Source organism: Diadema antillarum, unplaced genomic scaffold, assembly GCF_040938485.1.
Source record: "Diadema antillarum isolate AM-2024a unplaced genomic scaffold, OU_Dant_1.0 scf00000063, whole genome shotgun sequence".
In the NCBI taxonomy this organism is placed as follows: Eukaryota; Metazoa; Echinodermata; class Echinoidea; order Diadematoida; family Diadematidae; genus Diadema; species Diadema antillarum.
The window spans coordinates 5385384-5406096 of record NW_027270952.1 but is presented as its reverse complement, the minus strand read 5'-3'; the positions used below and the strand labels follow the sequence as shown (position 1 = coordinate 5406096).

Below are 20713 nucleotides of genomic sequence, written 5' to 3'. Positions count from 1 at the left end.
ATCTACGCGCACACGTAGCCTAAGCCCCAAGGAAACCTAAAGACAGCTAAAACGGTTTCAGATGTGGAATAAAATTGGAATTTCTAGGACCCTAGATGTGGAATATAAGGCAAACAATCAACTTTTAGTTTCAGACAATGAGACAAACTATCACTTCCTCGGCGATCTGAATGTGTACGCTATCTTTCCTCAGCTGCGCTTCGGAAAGATAGCTACATCCAGATCGCCTCGGAAGTGATAGTTTGTCCCATCACCTTCACCAACGTTGATTATTTGCTTACTATATACTAGTTCTACTGCTACTTCTACTGCTACATTGCTACTTCTGTTACTTCTGCCACGAGTGCCTCTAATGCTGTTGCTACTACCAGTATGTTATTACTTAATGATAATTGTAATTATAACGATATTAACATAACTTGTACTGTTATATATAAACAAATCAGCACCAGTTTGGTTGAATGCAACGCGTGCGCGCAGTACTAAAGTTTTCGCTGTGCCGAAATGTTCCTGCGGAAGTATAGAGTGAGACCACTGTGAGTGCAGAATTGATTTCACTGACTGATTGAAACGCGTTTTACAGCGCTTTTAGCACACAGCGTGATAGAAAGGTTCTGTAATGAGTTATAAGCCACTCTCATTCTTAACGAATGCCACTGAATTTTTTCATTAACCCTGTTATAGTGGGACTAGTATAATGGTAGTATAGTGAAGTTGCTTTGGTACATTATTGCTCTCGTGTGTTTCTCCGCAGACAGGTAATTCGGGGCTATGCTGTTGTTCTTCGTGGGCTTCGAGGACGCTTTGGTGTCGACTCGTAGCCATCGGCTATGAGTCGCCTTATCGCGCTGTTCATCGACGACTTCGCCTCGCCTCTAGTAATCGCCTTTCGAAATTTTTTGATCACCAACAATGAAGCCGCAAGCAGATTCACTGAAGCAAGCATGAGTAAGTGATGATCGTAATGTTTTGGCGGGAGTACTTATGAGCAGGTACCTCACTGAGCGGCAACTGTTTGCGAACGGAGAGAATGTTATGTTTCGTCAGGGTTCGTTAACAGTTGCAATCAAATGCGCAAACAGTTCTTACTTTCGCAAACAGTTTTTTATTACTATCGGAGAGAAAGTTTAAACGTGTTAATAGTTTCTTTGCGAATTTTTGCAAAAAGAAAAACTCTTTGCGGCCATGAAATTGATTCCGAATTTGATTGCAACTGTTTACAAACTCTGACGAAAACTTAACTTCTAAAATTGGCTACAATTCGCAAACATACGCCGAGAAATACTACCTCTAGATCTCCGATAGCTGTAGGAAACAGAGTCTATCGAACTTGAGATGAACTGAGATATTTTTCATAAGGCTCCAATTCCGACCTCCAAGCTAATCTGCTTGTTATGTCTATAATCACCGTATTTTCATTTTTGGTATCATTTGGGTCGAAAATTGGACTTCTTCTCCTAAAGGGGATATCTCACTGAGCGGCGAATGCTGGCGAGCGTATCGAATTCTTCAGAGAATTTTAGGTTTCGTCAGGGTTCGTTAACAGTTACAATCAAATATCAAATATTGCAGTCGAATTCGCATTTAGTTTCCATTGTCGCAAAGAGTTTTTCTTGTGGCAAGGAACTATTGAACATGTTCAAAATTTCTTTACAACAAAGTGCGACATGGAAACTGCGAGTTTGATTGCAACTGTTAACGAATTTGATTGTAACTTTTTTTTACGAAACCTGGACGAAACTTAAAATCGCTATTCGTTCGCAAACATTCGCCGCTCAGAGATATCCCCTTTAAAGGTCCTGTTTACCTTTGGGAGCAGTGATTTAAAGAAAATGTTCGAGATATCACTTTTGATGCATATATATATATGTAGGTCAGTTGTATCGCAAAACATCCTACCATATAAAATTTTTGCAATAAAACCTAAAATATAAGGAGATATCACTATTTTTCTCATTATGTTAGTCTGGAAACATTTTCATTATAACTATCGTTCACATTTTGTATATTTAACAATACTTAATATACTGGTACAAATTTTTACATTGGTTGTTTCTATCCATAACTCACATTTTAGAACTATTTTAAAGCACTAATGCAGGGTTTTTGTTTTATCTGCAAATGGTAAATTATGCCTTTAAGGTGACATTGAGATTTTTTGATCGTTCCATGAAAAAGTTCCTAAATGGAAATCTGAAGAATTTCATCATGTCTCATGACCTCTGCCAGTGGAGGCAGTGTACCCTATGACAGACCAAGATCCAATGCCTCATGCCATATTCTGCATTTTTTTTTCTTTATAAAATCTGAATGGAGAATCCGGCTCATTTAAAAGTTAGTCTAGTATTTTATAGGAATGAGTAAGAGTTTATAAGCCTTACAGGAACATTGATCAAAATAGGATAGAAATCTTTTAAAAGTTATAAGTTTATGAAGTTTCGCTGATTTTCATAAAACACTTCTGGAACAGTTTATGTAAAAAATATGCAAATGAGTGAGATGATGAGATTATCACCTCACAACTTGCCAAAGCGGTTTTGTGAACAAAATCTTGAAATTTCCAGGGTTTTTTAGTTTTGTTTTTATTCAAACGCAAGTATGCCCCAACCTCATATTCTGTATCTTACTGGTAATTATTTTGAAGTTATCTTCATCCAGGAATAAAAGTATATTTCACTCTTTAATAGCAGAAAAAGAGAGTGAGAGAGAGAGGGAGAAAAAAGATGATTTTCGTCACATATTTTGATTTATTTTTTTTTACACGATCAGTGGGATATTGTGAGGTGATTTGGTCCCCCAACCACATTTCTGTCTTTAGGGGCTGTATCTTTTCATTGTAATCTTTACCATTCATGAATAGTTTTTCATTAGGCATGTAGAGTAAAACCGTCTCTTTCATTATTTTAAGTTATATTTTGGTCATACTAAGTGTGCGCTGTAACGCCATTAATTTTGGTGACGGAATATATCAAAAGCCTCTGAATGGCCAAATTTGCTATGACTGATCCTCCAAGGAGCGACACATTTTAGAGGATTAAGGCCAATGTTTCTGTCTCAAATTTGCACATTTTTGTTTGTTTTCTGATTTTGTGCAGATCAGATTTGATTTATTGAACCAGTCACATCAAATCTCTCTTGAACACACGATGCCCGGTCAATTCAGAGTTGCCGATGTAATCACGACAGAATGATAATGCATGCATCTTCAGCAAAATTCCATAGGACTTGATGACAGGCATGTTGGTTTTGACGTTGATTTTGATGTCATTGCCAAGATATATGAAAACTACTGATCATCACCATGCTAGTAAATAAATTTCAATTTTCCGGAATGGTATTAATCACTGCTTAAAATATCCGTATCAGGGGAAATTGAAAAAGGGGGTAAATCCGGTCACTCACGTATTTTTGTACTTATTTGACTCATTTTTCGATTATTATTTTTTTTTTTTAAAATGTGGACCATGCAGCTTAGATTTTACGCTTTTGAAGCATCGTTATAGATAAAATGATGCTCGTCTGCCTTGTGGCACAAGATCCAAGTGAAGCAAAGAGATTTTGAGATAATCCCCGAGTAAGGTTTGCAGGAAGAGCACATACGTACATGTATTCTTTTCCATTCCCGCCCTGCAGCTACCCGACGAAAGTATCATCGCGTCCCGATGAGCGCCTACAAGCGTTCGGGACCAACGGAGACGCTCACCATTTTCATTATCCTCACCGCAGTCGTTGCCTTTACCATTCTCATGACGTATCTCGGTGGGAACGCCAAGGAACTCCTTGCCGTCCAAGCCAAGCAGGTCGGGACGTCCGTGGTCGAAAAGGTTCCCAAACCTCCCCCACCGGCAGAACCGATGGCCCCGGATATGTGAGAATAATAAACTTTCATTAGTTATGTCAATATCATCTCAATAATCCTGAAGTGCTCTTCCTTTTATATTCATAAGTCCGTCCTTATGTTTTTCTATCTATTTAGCTATGTATTTGTCTACCTGTTGATCTGTCTGCATATCTCTCCGTCTATTTATTTATTTATTCATTTATTTATTTATCTATCTATCTATCTATCTATCCACCCATCTATTCATCTACCTCTTTTTTATTATGCTCATATCTATAATCATATAAATACTCTCTTTTCATATTCACAGTTGGCTAAAGTAATTCCAATATTTAAGAAAGGTAATAATCTGGATGTCAGCAATTATCGTCCAATCTCTTTATTATCTTCACTGTCGAAAGTTTTAGAAAAAAATAATATATACCAGAATTATTAATTTTTTTAATGTGCACAAAATATTGACAAATTGCCAGTTTGCTTTTCGAGAAAAACATAGTACCATCCACGCAGTTCTTCATTTTATTGATAAAGGTGTTAATGCAACTGACAACCATTCTCATTTAATTAGTATATTCTTGGACTTCTCCAAGGCCTTCGATACAATTAATCATAACATTTTACTCCACAAGTTATCGCACTATGGAATACGCGGGAAGGCCTTGGAGTGGTTCAGGAGTTATTTAGCTAACAGAAAACAGTATGTTTCAATTAAAGATGATAATTCAGTTATAAGAGATGTCAAGTGTGGCGTTCCACAGGGAAGTCTTTTAGGGCCGCTGTTATTCATAATATATATCAATGATTCTTCCTCTGTTTCAGAGTTACTTTCTTTTATACACTTTGCTGATGATACCAGTGTTTTTCTTGCCCATAACGATATCGATGTTCTTGTTCAACAAGTTAATACGGAATTGAAAAAAAGTGACCAACTGGGTCAGAGCTAACAAGTTATCATCGAATGTTCAAAAACAAAATATATACTTTTCAGCAATACTGTTTATTCTTTGAATTCAGAAATAGTTCTGAATGATTGTAATTTAGAAAGTTTGTCATATTTTAAATTTCTTGGTATTTTTGTAGGTAATAAACTTTCTTGGAAAATACATATTGATCATATCTGCAAAATTATTTCTCGCAACATATAGGTGTTATGAACCGACTGAAATTTTATATTCCTGAAAAGTCCTTACTAGTGTTATACTCCTCTTTGATACTCCCTTACCTTAATTATGGAATTTTAGCTTGGGGCAATACTCATCAGACGCTACTGAATAGAGTGTTATTACTGCAAAAGAAAGCCCTCCGTATCATTTCCAATTCTCCAACACGTTCCCATACAAATGCATTGTTTGACTGGTATAAGCTATTGAAATCAACGAATTATTTTTATTTAAGTTAGGTCAATTTATGTATATGTATGATAACAGTTTACTCCCACCTATCTTTGGCTCTATGTTAAAAAAAAATAAATCATTCCATAATTACCCCACCCGACGCTCTAACAAGTTTCATTTACCACTTCTTCGAACGATTCTAGCAAAGAATACACTTATTTACACTGGAACAAATTATTGGAATTCCCTGAATCATGATTTAAAATCTGTTCCTTCTATATACTCATTTAAAAGGAGATTAAAGTTTTTTTCTTTTACATCCTATAATGACGACTCCCAGAATCAGATTAGTTTATACTATAGGCTTACTTTGTTACCCGTCCACAATATCTGCATTGCCGTTCTTTTTATTATTGTTACTATTGCCTAAGCCTTGACTATAAGATCTTTTTTAACCCATACTTCGCAGTTGAAGGGTTTGTTGTATATTTTTTCCTTCTTCTCTTTCTTCCTCAAACCTCCGAGGATCGTTGTCTTTGTCTTTGTTGCATATTCCTGTCCATTCTGTTACCTCTTTATCACGCTATAGTCTTGTTTCCTCTTGTGGCGTCTAGTCTGTTTTTTTTTCCTATCATAGTCTTGTTGCTGTCTCAGTCCTGTTTTATGCTTATTACTCTGTTTGTTGTTCTTTTTTATTGTTTGTCCGTCTGTCTCTTAGTGGACTCCCAAACTTTTTAGTGACAAACTTTTTGTGCCGATTTGTTGTTGTCTTCAATTCAATTTTTGCATCGGGCTTCTAATACAAGAGGGGCCCACACTCTACAAGCTTTGTCTTTTTAGTGGGTCCCTCCGTTTTTTTCACACAGTGTATACATTGACAACTATTATTGTTGTTTTCTCTGTACAATTGTATGCATTGTTTCTTTCACTCAAGAAAGTGAGATTTATGTTTGTATATTGTGGAAAAAATGAATAGATTTGAACTTGAACAGTTTATCAGCTGAATCCTTGAATTAGCACAGATAATGTCTCAATAGTGATACAGGATTCTGTAAAAGTGGGTAAAGCAAATGAGTACCAGGGCCGTGTTTCACAAAACTGTTCGTAAAGTTACGCACGACTTTACCCACGACTTGAATATGGCAAGCCAAGTGGGTTTCCTAATCATTGTTAATTTCAATAGCTAAAGTTGGAATTTGCAGATGATAATGATTATTCTTACATGTTAACACAGGTTTTTAGTTGAAAGTGTATTTTTGCCCCGATATAGATGAAATATTAACATACAGTCGGACTTTGTTAAAACGTAAGGAAAAAATGCTCACATTTTGGCACTTCATATTCCAGTCGTTCGTAAAGTCATGCGTAACTTAACAAACAACTTTATGAAACAGGGCCCTGATATGTTTCATCTATAGCCCTTTTTGATTTCGATAATTCGAGGACCTGACTGTAATGTTAACTTGACATCATGGGACCACAGTGACTGTCTGCAGAACAAACTTCAACTACGCCATACGTCGACTAAACTTGTCGCTTTCCTCTTTCCTTCCACTATTATATTACTATTACTTCTGCTGCTGCTGCTACTACTACTACAATTACTACTACTACTACTACACTAATACTACTACTACAATTACTACTACTACTACTACTACACTCTACTACTACTATGTATTACTACTACTGTGATTGTTATTATTACTACTACTATTACTACTACTACTACTACTTCTGCTACTACTTTATAGGCTAGTACTACCATACTACTATCTACGACATGTACAATGTACTACCACTACTACTAACCGGGGGAGGGCGGGGGGGGGGGGGGGGGGGGACTTCATTTTTTGGCTCGTTAGAAAGAAAACAATAATTTTGAAAAAAAAAATGATCGCGACACAACAATTTCCAAAGGATCCGTCCTTTGATTCTTCCCGTCAAGGGTGGGGGGGGGGGGGGGGGTTGGGGGTTTAGGGCCTACCATTGTTCCGCAGTTTGCCACACTGAAAAACTTTCCCGCGGCCTCTGACTACTATGATAGTACCTACTGCTTGGAACTACTTCTGTTGTTACAGCTACATGTATTTTGCTACATTTATTACTTAAATTGCCACTACTAGTAACTGCTAAAAATAAAGCTGACGGCAGTCTTCACTTGTTTTGTTAATCATATCGGTTACATGAAAACAATGCAGTTATACATGCTCAGTCTAGGGAAAGGAGCATTCTATTATAGTGTCTTTTGTTGATTATAATATTATTAGTAACATGGAAACGTGCAAGTTATGCATGCTCATCTGGGATAGAAATGATAATGCAATGACAGAATCTTGGTTTGGATTTTTTTTTTTTTTTTTTGGGGGGGGGGGGACGTCAATTTAATCTGAGGGAAAATAGAAGAAAAATATCATAAGGCATATATGGCAAGTATAATTCGTTTCGCCAAAAAACCTACGTTAAGGGTCCCAATAAATCTACACGAGCCAACATGCATTTGCATGGCATAGTCCCTTTAGATGTCAGCGGAAGAAAAATTCTCCCTATTGCTAAATAAGGTTAGACTGATAGTAGTGACATGGTAATAAACAATGGCTACAGGTTGACTATTATCTCATCTCCGTGATTAGTCCGTGTCAGGAAAAAGAAAAAAAAATCCTTCGTTCAATTCGCCGTATTGAACAGAGTGCATGATGATGTATATCGATGTTTCTATGATCAGTAAATGGCAAACTTTCATCATTTGGGACCCAGAACAGTGTTGTATGTACCAAACTGCTCCTTATCTCAAAGACGTCTACCGGGAGCTCATTAGACAAAAAGAAAGAAAAAAAAAAAAGATGAGCAAAACATCCATACAATGGCTTAATGTCAAGAAAGTGTATCGGATTTTGTGATTATTTCGTTGTTCTTTGTCGGGAGGAGCATAATTTCTGTAGAGACATCTATTAACCCTTTCAGTTCCCCAGTGGTAGCAACTATGTAAAATGTCAGTGGTGGTTTTGTTGCTTTGGTCCTGAAAGCCTTATACACCTTGCCAGCGAGGGATGGCTACGTCCATCTCTAATTGGGTCTCTTTTAAGTGTCCTTGATGTAGACAGTGGTAGGGTTGTATACCTGATGTCATGGAGGACCACCGCAAAGACGTGAGAATAACAGCCATGCTTCATAATCAGGGATATAAATATACCACAGAAGGTGATTCCTGCTTTGGTTGGGCCATGCATCTGATTACATTAAAAAAAAAAACCGAAGAAAAACTCTTTGTCCACAGTAAGTAACTTAAATTTGTCTCAAACATCGTATCAATTCTAACGACGGCAAACCGTTTCGTCATTGAACGGAATTAGTGATACTGCAAGATTCCTCCTCAGTAGCTATAGTGACAACTGTAGAGCATGTTATAGTTTCTACATAATTCTGCCGTTACTTTGTATAGATTTCACGTTATTGAGTATGGTATTGTGTCGCCATTTAATCTGCAGTTCTGTTGCTAAAAATTTCGATGTAATTTTGTTCTTCCTTGAGGCAGATCGGGGGATCACTTCACGTATAAGTTATGGCAGTTCACGGAAAGTGTAGCGGAGAAAGTGTTTTTCTACCAGCACTTTTTACAGTCGGCCTGGAGGCCTAATGCAACCAACCTATTACACTGGAGGTAAGATCTTTTATCAGTGATCCTGTCAAATGATTTACTATGGTTTAAAACTAGTCTGACGAGAGTTCTGTTTTTATTCTATACATCCGCCATCACTGCTCTTTGCCTTTACAAACCGCATACAAAAACAGAGACAGGTGTTCATAAAGATTGCTATTCATCACCCCTTTTTTTTCTTCTCTATGGACAGACATTGTAGACAATGGATAAAGACATACGGTCATTTTGTTTCCTCCGTACAATGACTCTCACATCAAGCCTGTTCAACCCGAATGGTTTATATACGCTCTGATTAGCACTTGAAGAAGCGAACACATCAACACTGAAAGAGATTGTTTAGTTTGGTGATATCCCGGATCTGAGTCGGATACTAGTATGTCATGTCAGTACGTGGATATGGTTGTGTCACTTGTGTGTGTGTGTGTGTGTGTGTGTGTGTGTGTGTGTGTGTGTGTGTACAGACCGTCTATTTCTTGATATCACGTCATGTTGTGTCGTCACCTATGCTCTATTCTCCGAACTGTTCTTTTGAAGTGATTACATTCGTGATTCCAAGCGCAAGTCATTGTTTGCCGTTAGACTCAATTTCCTTTTTTTTTCCTTTATGACATCAACGATCAATTCACGCATGTCATAAATTACGATTATGTTTGAAAGTATTGTATTTGTATCTGCGTATTGATCTGACATTATTGATGCATGGTTTAAGATAGGCTTAAACCCCATTCGTATCAATCGTCGGTGAAAATGTTGAGATCTTTTAGTCAAGGGGGACATTAATCAATTTGAATGCAAACGCGGTGCAAATTATGCACCATTACGAACAGAATAAGTCTCTGTACGTGCTTATTTGTTTGTTTGTCTTAAAGCAAGCGATGGAGCAGCAAGTGATCAAATTGATACAACATTCAAACTTCAGGAATTAAAAAAGGTCAAGACTTATTGCGAAGCAAATAAGAAAATACATGGTGCTTTGCTATGAGTGTGCCTACACATTGTGATGAAATTGCAGATTCGAGCTATTTTTTCATCATGTTCGTCTCATTGTCAGCGCTTCTAAGTGCACCGCATAATTAACAATTGATTCATAAATAATCTGATATTCATTTATCTATCAATGAGTTCATTTTCTCATGCATTTTGTCCATTCTATGAATTCATTTATTCATTCATTCAAACAGTCAGTCTGTAATTGAGTCAGTCAGTAATTCAGTCCGTCATTTATTCAATCTTTCATTCTATCAGTCATTCGATTAGTTCTACATTCATTCATTCATTCGTTCATTCATATGTTTATAGTATAAGTTCATTCTCATCTGCATTTTGTCCGTTCTCTGAATTAATCCGTCATTCATTCATTCAAACAGTCATATATTCAATTTCTTATTTAATCAGTCATTTTGTCAGTTCATATATACTGATTGTTGTTTATTCTTTATCCATTCACTTACTCAGTCATTCAAGCATTCACTCATTCTTTCATTCAGTCAATCACTCTGCCTTTCATTCAATCACGCATTCATTCATTCGTTCGTTTAGAATTCATCCATTCGTTCGTTCGTTGAGAATGCATTCATTCATTCATCCGTTCGTCTAATATTCATTCGTTCGTTAATGGAGAATTCATCCATTTGTTTGTTCGTTCATTCATTCATTTAGGCAGTCGGTCCAAATATCTTATATTATACAGTCAGACAATCACTCGTGCAGTTCGTCAGCCAGTCGTCAAATTCTTCCTCTATCCTTTTGTCTTTGCTTCCGGCTGTGTAGATCCGAACTCCTGAAATCGACTGGAAATTTTTCTTCCGGGAGAAACTTCATCGTGACAACGAAGAACTTCAAAGAGAATTCCTCGTTGATATACTATCTCAATAGAAAACCTAGGAGAGGACCGATGAGGCATTATAAATCGACCCATTCCTTCTTCCAAAAATTACCACCGGTAAGCATGTACAAGTATGTACGAGTGGTGTCTATTAGTTGATTGTTTTTAAGAATACATTATTAAGTATGGTGAGCTTCATGTGGTATTGAGTCTTCGAATACTTGCAGAAGTCATGCATGGAGTAGTATCTTTGATATAGCTCTTCGATATTTGTGTGTTATTATTCTGCACTGTTCCAAATACCGAAGCCATTTATCTTATGTTGTACTTTGTCTGAGCCCGTCGATAATAAATACACTACTTCGATGTTTTATTTTGTTGCGTGAGTTGGCAATCCATTCCAACAATTGTACTATCTGTTGCTCTCTGTTAACGCAATGCCCTGTTGCTCATGGGCCCTGTTGCATAAAAGTTATGATCAAACGCAAGTCAAGAAAATCATACGCAACTTGATTTTCAACCAATCAGAATGGAGCATTTGGGACTTGCGTTTGATCTTCTTGACTTGCGTTTGATCGTAACTTTTATGCAACGGGGCCCTGATCTCCGCCAAGTTATGTGTTTTCATCACCTTGTCGCAGGTGTCCCTCTTTACCGTCTTGTACAATGTCATTGCATACCGTATGGACCTACCGATCAAACCTACCTCATTCACTAAACAGGACTTGACATGCTTGAGTCGTGATAAATCTGGCAATGTTTTCAGCCCGAGGAGGTTTAGAAAACAAATCGACATGTCATCTTGTTCTCTTTAAATTTTCCTGCGTTAACCTTTTATGGGAGAAAGAATGGAAGGAACTGAATTGATTTATCAATTCTAACAAACAAAACCACACTTTTCAAAATCCTGAAAGCAGCGTCAACTTCACCCTTCTTTCAGATTTTTTTGATTTAAGGATCAAGAATGACGTTCGGGACCAAGAAGATTTTGAAAACTTTTCAATCGAATTAAATATTTGTAAATTGCCAAAATAGAGCGCAAATGAAAGATGGGATTTGTAACAGATTTTTCTGCTTTATGAATTACTGTAGCATTGAATGGATGATAAGAAATAATAATAGAATGATACCGTATCAAATCACAGACTTGATAATATGTGGTTGGCTGGTGTAGACCAACAGAAGGCCGATAGAAGGAACGTATACGTACTGCGTCAAGCCAATTACAATGCCATGACATTATTCATTCACCAAAGAGCGTGTGCAGTAAAGATCACAGCTTCTCCATAATCGCTTCGTCAATCAATTAATATCGCAGTCACTAAAAAGTCGTGATGACGTGTTGACCCTCGAGCCTGATAACCATAACACAATGTTATGCACTACATTTATTACAGATCTCATATCAACTCGTAAAAAAAAACTGCACTTGTCATAACCTTTGCTGTTTAAACTTGCGTTGAACACATTCGTGTAACATGCACGTGGTATTCCCCACGAAAACTACTAACAAACGACCTAAAAAACAACAACAACCGTACTAAAGTAGCATGAGCTTGAGACTACAACAGGCAACTCAGTTCATCGTTGTACGTGCTTTCCTGTTCTTCTTTAGAGAGTTCATTGCATTTGCAAGAACAAGTAATGTATGCAGTTCGCATGACAAAGTATTCGCTTTTGGAGTGCGCTGAGGATATTATTTCAACTTGTAACTTCTTCTTTTTTTTTCACAAACTCTATGAAGACATTCTTTGTGAGTGCAGCCGGAGAATGATCAGAAAGCTTCAGCTTATTCCATGCTGTGTGACTTTTTTTTCTTTCTAAGCTATAGGAAAGATGATGTGATTTTTTGGGCTTGAAAATGCACTTTTCCCGAAGTCGAGACATCCATTTTCACTGGATATGGATATGACATCAGCTCTGGGCTCGCGCGCACACACACACATGCACGCACTCACACCATCAGAAAGAAATCACACTCGTTTGCCCTGTGAGGGAAGACATTCAATTCAATCTGATGATACTTTACTTTGCTAATTTGAGAATCGGCTGCAAATGTAGCAATTCAGAGGCTTTTGAAATGTCTTAAATAAACAATTACTAAGAACAACGCAGGGCATGAATGATTTTTTCTTTTTTTTTTTACTGTACCGGATGAGATGCTAAGAATGAACAGGAAAACCTGTTATAAAAGCTAAAGCACCAAGCCACACCCCTCCCCCTACTTAGATATTGTTCTGTGCCGCTTGGCGTTCCTGATTTTTTTCGGGAAAAGGGGTGTATTAGGAGCTCAATTTGGGAAAAATACCGGAATAATGTTGAAATAGGGAGTCATCTATAGTATTTTTCCCGAAATGTGTAGGATTTGGAGTAGTTTTCAAATCTTTCCCGAACAATCCTGAAAGAGTGTCCCCGAATAGTGATAGATTCAAACTCCCGAAAAATCCCGAGATAGGGGTAGCGCGGTTTCTTGGTGTTTGCCCCAATTCACCCGAACGTGCTTTCTGCTGCTGCAAATAAAAAACATGCCAGGGTAGCCTTCTTTCTGCACGTACCTCACGTTGCTTGTACATCCGCTAACATAACAGGTTTCCCTTCCAATAACCCGTGATAGGGGAGTAATTTTGATGGCTTTCCTTCCAAAAGCCGGGGAGTAGGGGTTCAGAATCGTGACCCATTTCCACCCATAAAGGGGGTATCTCTAAAAATCAGGAACAAGCATAATAATGATAATAATGATAGTGTATATTTCTATAGCGCAACAGTCCATCAAAAAAGAAATGCTCATGGCGCTTTTAGTCTTAAGGTTAGGAAAAGAAAGAAAGAAAGAAAGAAGAAGAAGAAAAAGAAAAGGAAATATATAACATCTTCACTTTTTAATGTGTCGGTTGACCGCCTGAGTTGAGGGTAGGGGGGGGGGGGGGCTACCGACGTGTTGTGTGTGGGAGTTGATTGGTTAACTTGCTGTCCTGCAATTTAACTCTTCTCATACAACTACTAACAGCAGTTCACTGCTTGGGATATTTGACATCCATCATCAACGTGTCAGCCAAATGTTTGTGGCAGAGATAAAATGTCGAACTAGACGAAATCATGTCAAAGTAACAAAGCAACATCACTAGAGGCATGCTCAAATGTTGTGTTCTTATGGTGTACTGTTGCCACAGTAACGTGAAAATGACTGAACCTGAACAAGCTCGTACATGTAGCATTGCTCATTGAATCTCCAACGCACGGTGATTAATGTAACTGACATATTAGTGTTTGTTAGTGGTTTTTTTTTTACATTGATTGTTCAATGTGTGTCCACATTTTGGTCGTAATACATATAACATTAATTTTTTATTCTTCCAGGAGTCACCTCTTGAAAACAAGAAATTCAAGCGATGCAGTCTTGTGGGCAACAGTGGAATATTGCTGGGAAGTCAGTGTGGAAGAGACATTGACAGCTCCGAATATGTGTTCAGGTAAGACAAGAGTAAAACAGACAATCATGATGTCATATCAGCGATGTGATTTGTATGGATGCCGTTTGTCGGAAGTTTCATATCCACCAGTACCCCGACATCTAGACATCTAGATATTTTAGGGTGGGTAATTGGCCAATCGGACCCATGAAGTGAGATGTGTGTCATACTGTTTGACTGCCCATTACACATCCGGGCCAGCAACTCCTTCCTTTCGGAAATATGTTGTGTGCTTTTCAGGTTGTATTATTCAGTACGTCAATAACGGACTTGAATTTTAATTACCAGTGTTTGCTTCATCGAAAATGTAAATTTGATAATAACAACTTCGTGTGCATTATATTGCGGCAAACAAGAAGTGCGTAGTATATCGTGTCCATCCTTTATTTGTGTTTCGTTAATACATTATCTATCCTTCCTGAAATAAGTTGTCATATTGATTATTATCGTAATACTGCACCACCGCATTGATTTGATATGAGTACAAAAATTATTTCGGTGCGTGCTCCTGTTTTGTATAAAAAGCATATTATGACATACACCTGTCGTCGGTTTGACACGGAATATACGGCATTAGATGAAGAATACTGAATGGAATTAAAGCGAACTCAATATGTGAAGAGTTTAATCTTATTCTTGTCAATTCGAGATATTTGCAAGTAAACCTGCTAAAAAAAGAAGAAGAATATAATCGAAAATATGGGAAATTAATTGAATCATAACTTCAGGAATATGCCTTGTTGTGTAACAATGAGGCATCATTGGAAAGGTTTTATTTTTCTCTACCTGATGGCAGACTTACTTTAACCCTCAGTGTGCCACGTTCATTTCCTCTCCATAGGTTTGTGTGTGAAATCTGTAACACATTGGACTCATTGGCACAGAAAAAGTTAAAATGTTTAAAAATGGCACTGAACCCGTTTTACGACCAAACTCTTCATTAAAAAAATAGTGAATTATATATACATGCTGTAGAGTATGGTGAAGTATGACCTTCCATGTGCTCACTTCAAAGAGTATTGTAACATCTTATGAGCCTTTGCGATGTGATGATAGACTATCACGGATTTTCGACATTTATTAAGTTAATCTAGTTTGTCATCACGTTTAAATCCTCAATTGTATCGTAGAGGTGAAACTTTTCAGGCCTTCAACGCGCACTTTATTTGAAATACTTAATTATTCCAGATAACGACTGACCAGGCGAGATTCGAGAAAAAATGCTAATGTTTATTAGAGACCTGGCTGTATATCTTTCATACCCATAACGATATTTGAGTATAACGTGAAACCGATCTCTAAATAAATGAGTTTAGCTGTGAGTGCAAGTGAAAGCCCTCATATCTTGACAATCTCAGACAAAGTTCAGTGGAGTGCTTGTGATATCATGTTCGTTCGATCGCTCAACACCAAGGGATTGGAGGTGCAAAGCGATGATTGGTCATTGCAACCTTATGTACTCTTTTGAACATGCGCAGGTGCAACGCCGCCCCTCTGGGGAAGTTCAGGGACCACGCTGGTATGAAGAGTAACATCACCACGATGAATCCAAGCATCATCGAGCGAAAGTAAGATTAACGTTTCGTAAAAGAGTAATTTATTAACCTCTACATTGATTTTGCTCAAGGTGTTCCTTGTTTTTCGGACGTCATTCTGAGCTGTCACAATATAGTAGAACTAGATATATAGATCAATTTGTGTTATACACCATATCTGTTTAATACCAAGGTAAAGAACTAAACTAATCAATCAATCAATCAATCAATCAATCAATCAATCAATCAATCAATCAATCAATCAGTCAATCAATCAATCAATCAATCAATCAATCAATGATCGATCGATTGGTTGATCGATTGATCAATCCATCAAACAGTCCATTAGTCAATCAATAAATCGACCAGTCTAATCGTGGAAATACTGCTCTCACAAAATTTCGTTGTAATCAGCTGGAAATTGATGGCTTCCTTCAGACAATAATCTGTGTACATGCTATCTCCAAATCTTAGGGGCACGTGATGGCAATTACTGTCACTCGAAACCTCACATATTGAATTTGAATGGTTATAATTAGTATCAGTGAAGTTCAATGTAAATACGTTTCTGCCTGCCTTCACTGTAGTTTCTCATTAATACAATATACATGTATACATATACTGAAATAAGGTTGTCGCATTGTCACATTATAGAATTCAGTTGGCGAATCTGGAGGAATGAAGCCAACTGATCTAATTAATATCATCGACGTTTCTTTAGACTGATAATCTCGCAAGTACAGAGTCCTTTCAGAGAGAAATAAATTGATTCAGCAGAGGGGTACGGTAGTTGTCACATTCACATTGTCCATAGATTTAAAGACAATGAAAAGTCATAACGTTTGTTTTTAATCATGCCGATTTTTTTTTTTTTTTGGCCTGCGATAAAGTATAACGTATATTGCCAAATCAGCAGTGACGTAATGTGGGATATTGATTCCTCGTTAATTGACGTTACTTTCCTATTCATCAGATAGTATGTAACCAGAGTGATAAATACCTCTTCTAGTCATCTGGAATGTTTGTTTAGCTTTTGCAAGCACCACCCTGTGGACATCGATCGTTGAATGAAACTGAAAGAAATAAAAAGTAAAACGTCCCTTTATTTGTAGACACGACGGTGAACTTTGCCTCTCTAAAAGACATGCAATGTGTGACGTGTGTGTGTGTGTGTGTGTGTGTGTGTGTGTGTGTGTGTGTGTGTGGACATGTGTTTGTGTTTGTGTGTAATTAATGTGTTTGCTTATTGTAGTTACTGCCACGATGCATTAATTAGGAACCCTGTAAACCTCAAAGGGGAGACCTGTACGGCATCGTATCGTTGGCAAGCAGAGTGCCCGATGTAGGTTTCGTGAGACATTGATGTTATTATATGTATACAATACGAACATGGGGAATTAATTTCAAGTTTGGTGCTATTGTTACTGGTAGTGCTATCTCAACACCAGCATCCGCGATAAAACCGAATTTGAAATCAATCGGTATTAGCAGGTTGACCAAACAATAGTTATGACATATTTCGGTTGCTGGTGTTGGGCCCGGTGTTTAATATCAGCTGCTGAACCGAGGTCCACTCTGTGTGCTGACGATTTACATGCTTTTCCCCCCACTAATCTCCGTAGGAACTAAAGATCAGTGACTTTTCCATGAGTCATTTCAAGTTCGGTGTTGGTGTTATTTGCTATTTAAGCGAGACCCACATTCACGTTAATAGATGAACGTAATCATGATAATGCAATGGGTGTCAGCGGAGCGTACACGAACACTCTATATAGACCTAAATCTGAGCCTGCACTGTAAAAACATCGGTATTGGATTTAACACCATGGGTGTTAAATCTAACACCGATCAATCTTCAATAGAGGACCACACTGCAAAAAGTCCGGTGTTAAATAGTGAACACCGAGCTGGTGTTAGATTTTTGGTGCTCATTTATGGTGTTAAATTAACACCTCCGGGTGTCATTTCCAAATTTTAAACTGTTTTTTGAAGAGTTTCTTAGTAACTGCACTTCTTGTTGATTTTTAATTTAAACAAGACGATCAAGAATTTTACATTAAAATACTAGATTTTTGAAAAAATGTGAAAATAAATTTACACCAAAGTAACACCAGCTGGTGTGGTCTCTTCTTGAAGCTGGACGGGTGTTAAACCATTGATATAAACACCAACAAATATCAAATCAACACCATGTGGTGTCATTTTTGAATTAACACCAGTACAGTGTCAAAATAACACCAGGTACAGTGTCAAATTAACACCACGAAGTGTCAAGTGAGCACTTTTCAACACCATCACAGTGCATTTTTAATACCTGTGGGTGTGGTCCTTTATTGAAGTTTGATCGGTGTTAGATTTAACACCTGTGGTGTTCAAACTAACACCGATGTTTTTACAGTGCACACCCACAGGTGTAGAAAATGTATTGTGACGGTGTTAAAAAGTGTTCACCTGGCACTTCGTGGTTTTAATTTGACAGTGGGATAGTTGGTGATATTTTTGACACTGCGCTAGAGTTAATTCATTAATGACTCCGCATGGTGTTGATTTGATATTGATGGTGTTAATTTCAATGGTATAACACCCGTCCAGCTTCAATAGGAGACCACACCAACTGGTGTTACTGTGGTGTAAATTTATTTACACATTTTTTTCAAAAATCAAGTACTTTATCGGAAAATTCTTCATCGTCTTGTTGAAGTTCACAATTAACAAGAAATTCAGTTACTAAGAAACTATCAAAAAACAATTTTATAATTATTTTTGAAATGACACCCGGAGGTGTTAATCGAACACCATGAATGAGCATCGGAAATTTAACACCAGCTCGGTGTTTCATATTTAACACCGGACTTTTTGCAGTGTGGGAGCAAAATTAAGACCGTTGTACCCCTTTGGAGAAGGGATGCTATTTGTGGTGTAATAATCCTTCTTCCCCACTGTGTATCAGAAACTAATCAGTCACGACTGCATGTTTTGATATTCGGCTTGGACCAAGCGCCGTCACTTTTTGTTTTTCGTAGTGCAATTCCAGAGCGGTCCTGCTGACTTCACGATTGTGTGAAGAAGAAAAAAGCAAGATGTTGGGATCGATAGTTATGACCATTGTCACTTCCGTTAGTTTGATTGTAGGTGTTAGAGCTGTATTGGAGATAGCAGTAACATCAACACTAGCACGGAACTTCAAATCACTTATTGTAGGCCTACCGTTTCCATGCACAGACCACGAAATAAAGTCAACGTGCAACTCTGTTCATATGCATATTAGCAGGGAGGTGGAACCTCCCTCATATTAGGGCATAGGCCCCACCTTGAACGCATAAGATGAATATTGAACTACTGACTTGGCATTCACGAACATGTATCTATACTACATAAGTAAGCACATGATTGTTTTGACACTTCTTTTAATGGCAGGTTTGCCTCTCTGAAGCATCCGGCGAATGTGACGTCATTCATGGACATGACCTCGCAGTATTACGGCCAAGTGTGGCTGCCGTGCTTCGGCGCCGAGGCGCACCGCGTGTCCTGTTTGAGAGCGCTAGACGTCTACAACCAGAGCAAGCCCGAGCTCGTGGTGGGTCACCCGGACCATTACCGGCTCATCTGGGAATTCTGGAAGAGCAGGAAGTTAGGGAAAGCTGCTTTATCAACAGGTGAGCTTAAAAATATGGAAGGCCAACCTATCCCTATTCATTTTTCACCTGTAATTCAAGTTGCAGATGGCATTTTATAGCGTGCAGCATCTTGTACATGCGGCATGAGTAAGGTTGGGCCAATTGTTCTGGACACTTGGAATCAGCAGTTGAGCAAGAAATGGATGCGTGATATAGCCTACATTTTGTTTTCTGCAGTCTGCAATTGCCTTTAGAGAGAGATCCACTCCATTTGTGGCATATTTATCTTCAGCGATGTCTTTTCAAAACGGACTGGCTTGTGCAAAGCTGAATCAGCCTACACGATGTTTTACTAACGAAAGCCATTGGATTTCATCTCTTTCCTTTTATATATATATATATATATATATATATATATGGAAATATTACACGTAGAGTAGGGTGTGTAATCACTGAATCCAATCGCACGTGTGGATTTATCTGACATAAATGCGTGTAGTATATCACGTGACTGTAATGATCCAATAGAAACATCTCTCACTTTTACTCCTCTGAAGGTTTCTACCTAACACAAATGGCGCTGACCGTCTGCGAGGAAACGCACCTCTACGGCTTCTGGCCCTTCCCTGTTTACTTCGACGACCAACCGGGCGACATGCGCCGGGTGCCGTATCACTACTTCGACGATCTCAAGTTCTCGAAAGCGCACGATATGAACCACGAGTTCCTCGTCCTTTTACAGATGCACAAACTTGGCCTTCTTCGATTGCACGTTGGCAAGTGTTCATGACATCGGCCCATCTGGCGCGATGTAGTGGACTGAAAAAAAAATGACATTACATTATTTATCTTGTGTTCTTACTTATGTACTGTACAACTTCCCACAAGTCTTCGGACTATGTGGTAGAGAGAGCAAGAGAGAGAGAGAGAGAGAGAGAGAGAGAGAGAGAGAGAGAGAGAAAGAAAGGAGGGGGAGGGAGAGGAAGAGAAGAGGGTGGGTGTAACTGTGATTACGTGTGAACGATTTTCATACTTCCAAGATTCAAACAATACCATCTTGCAATGGATTGTCTTTGGAAGGATTCTGCTTTAATAGAAGGCTCAACACAAGCGCCTTCTGTGGTCAAACAACAACTTTTGTGTCTTACTCATTGAAGTGGTCGGAGTCTATGAACAATGCATGCCCAACTACATTCCTCAGGACTAAGTTCATAATGATTTTATGAGTGTGTGTGCCGGTGTCGGTACATGTTTGCATGTGTGTGTGTGTGTGTGTGTGTGTGCTCATATTAGTCTCGCAGTCTTTCCATATTTTCCTCTCTGAAATATAATCATGCTCACCAAGCAAAGTTTTCCTGGAAACATCCTTTTTGTGGCGACAGATGTTATCTGCTTGTCATAAATCATGACATAAAATCATCGTCACTCAACAC

General features: G+C 38.1%; 1 protein-coding gene across 1 annotated transcript; it reads left to right on the top strand.

Annotated features, from left to right (window-relative positions):
- The first annotated feature begins 471 nt into the window (after positions 1-471).
- LOC139716230 (CMP-N-acetylneuraminate-poly-alpha-2,8-sialyltransferase-like) lies at positions 472-20070 on the top strand. The gene is made up of 8 exons (XM_071627796.1): positions 472-948; positions 3634-3868; positions 8711-8836; positions 10607-10778; positions 14016-14128; positions 15607-15696; positions 19081-19319; positions 19838-20070. The coding sequence occupies exons 1-8, from the start codon at positions 831-833 to the stop codon at positions 20068-20070; spliced, it is 1326 nt and encodes a 441-aa protein (XP_071483897.1). The 5' UTR covers positions 472-830.
- The last annotated feature ends 643 nt before the right edge of the window (positions 20071-20713 follow it).

Bases quoted from the DNA above. Each gene is read 5' to 3' on its own strand.
- LOC139716230 (XM_071627796.1), top strand. From the start codon at position 831: ATGAGTCGCCTTATCGCGCTGTTCATCGACGACTTCGCCTCGCCTCTA. The intron at 949-3,633 runs GTAAGTGATGAT...CCCGCCCTGCAG, and splicing joins ATTCACTGAAGCAAGCATGA to CTACCCGACGAAAGTATCAT. The intron at 3,869-8,710 runs GTGAGAATAATA...TCCTTGAGGCAG, and splicing joins GAACCGATGGCCCCGGATAT to ATCGGGGGATCACTTCACGT.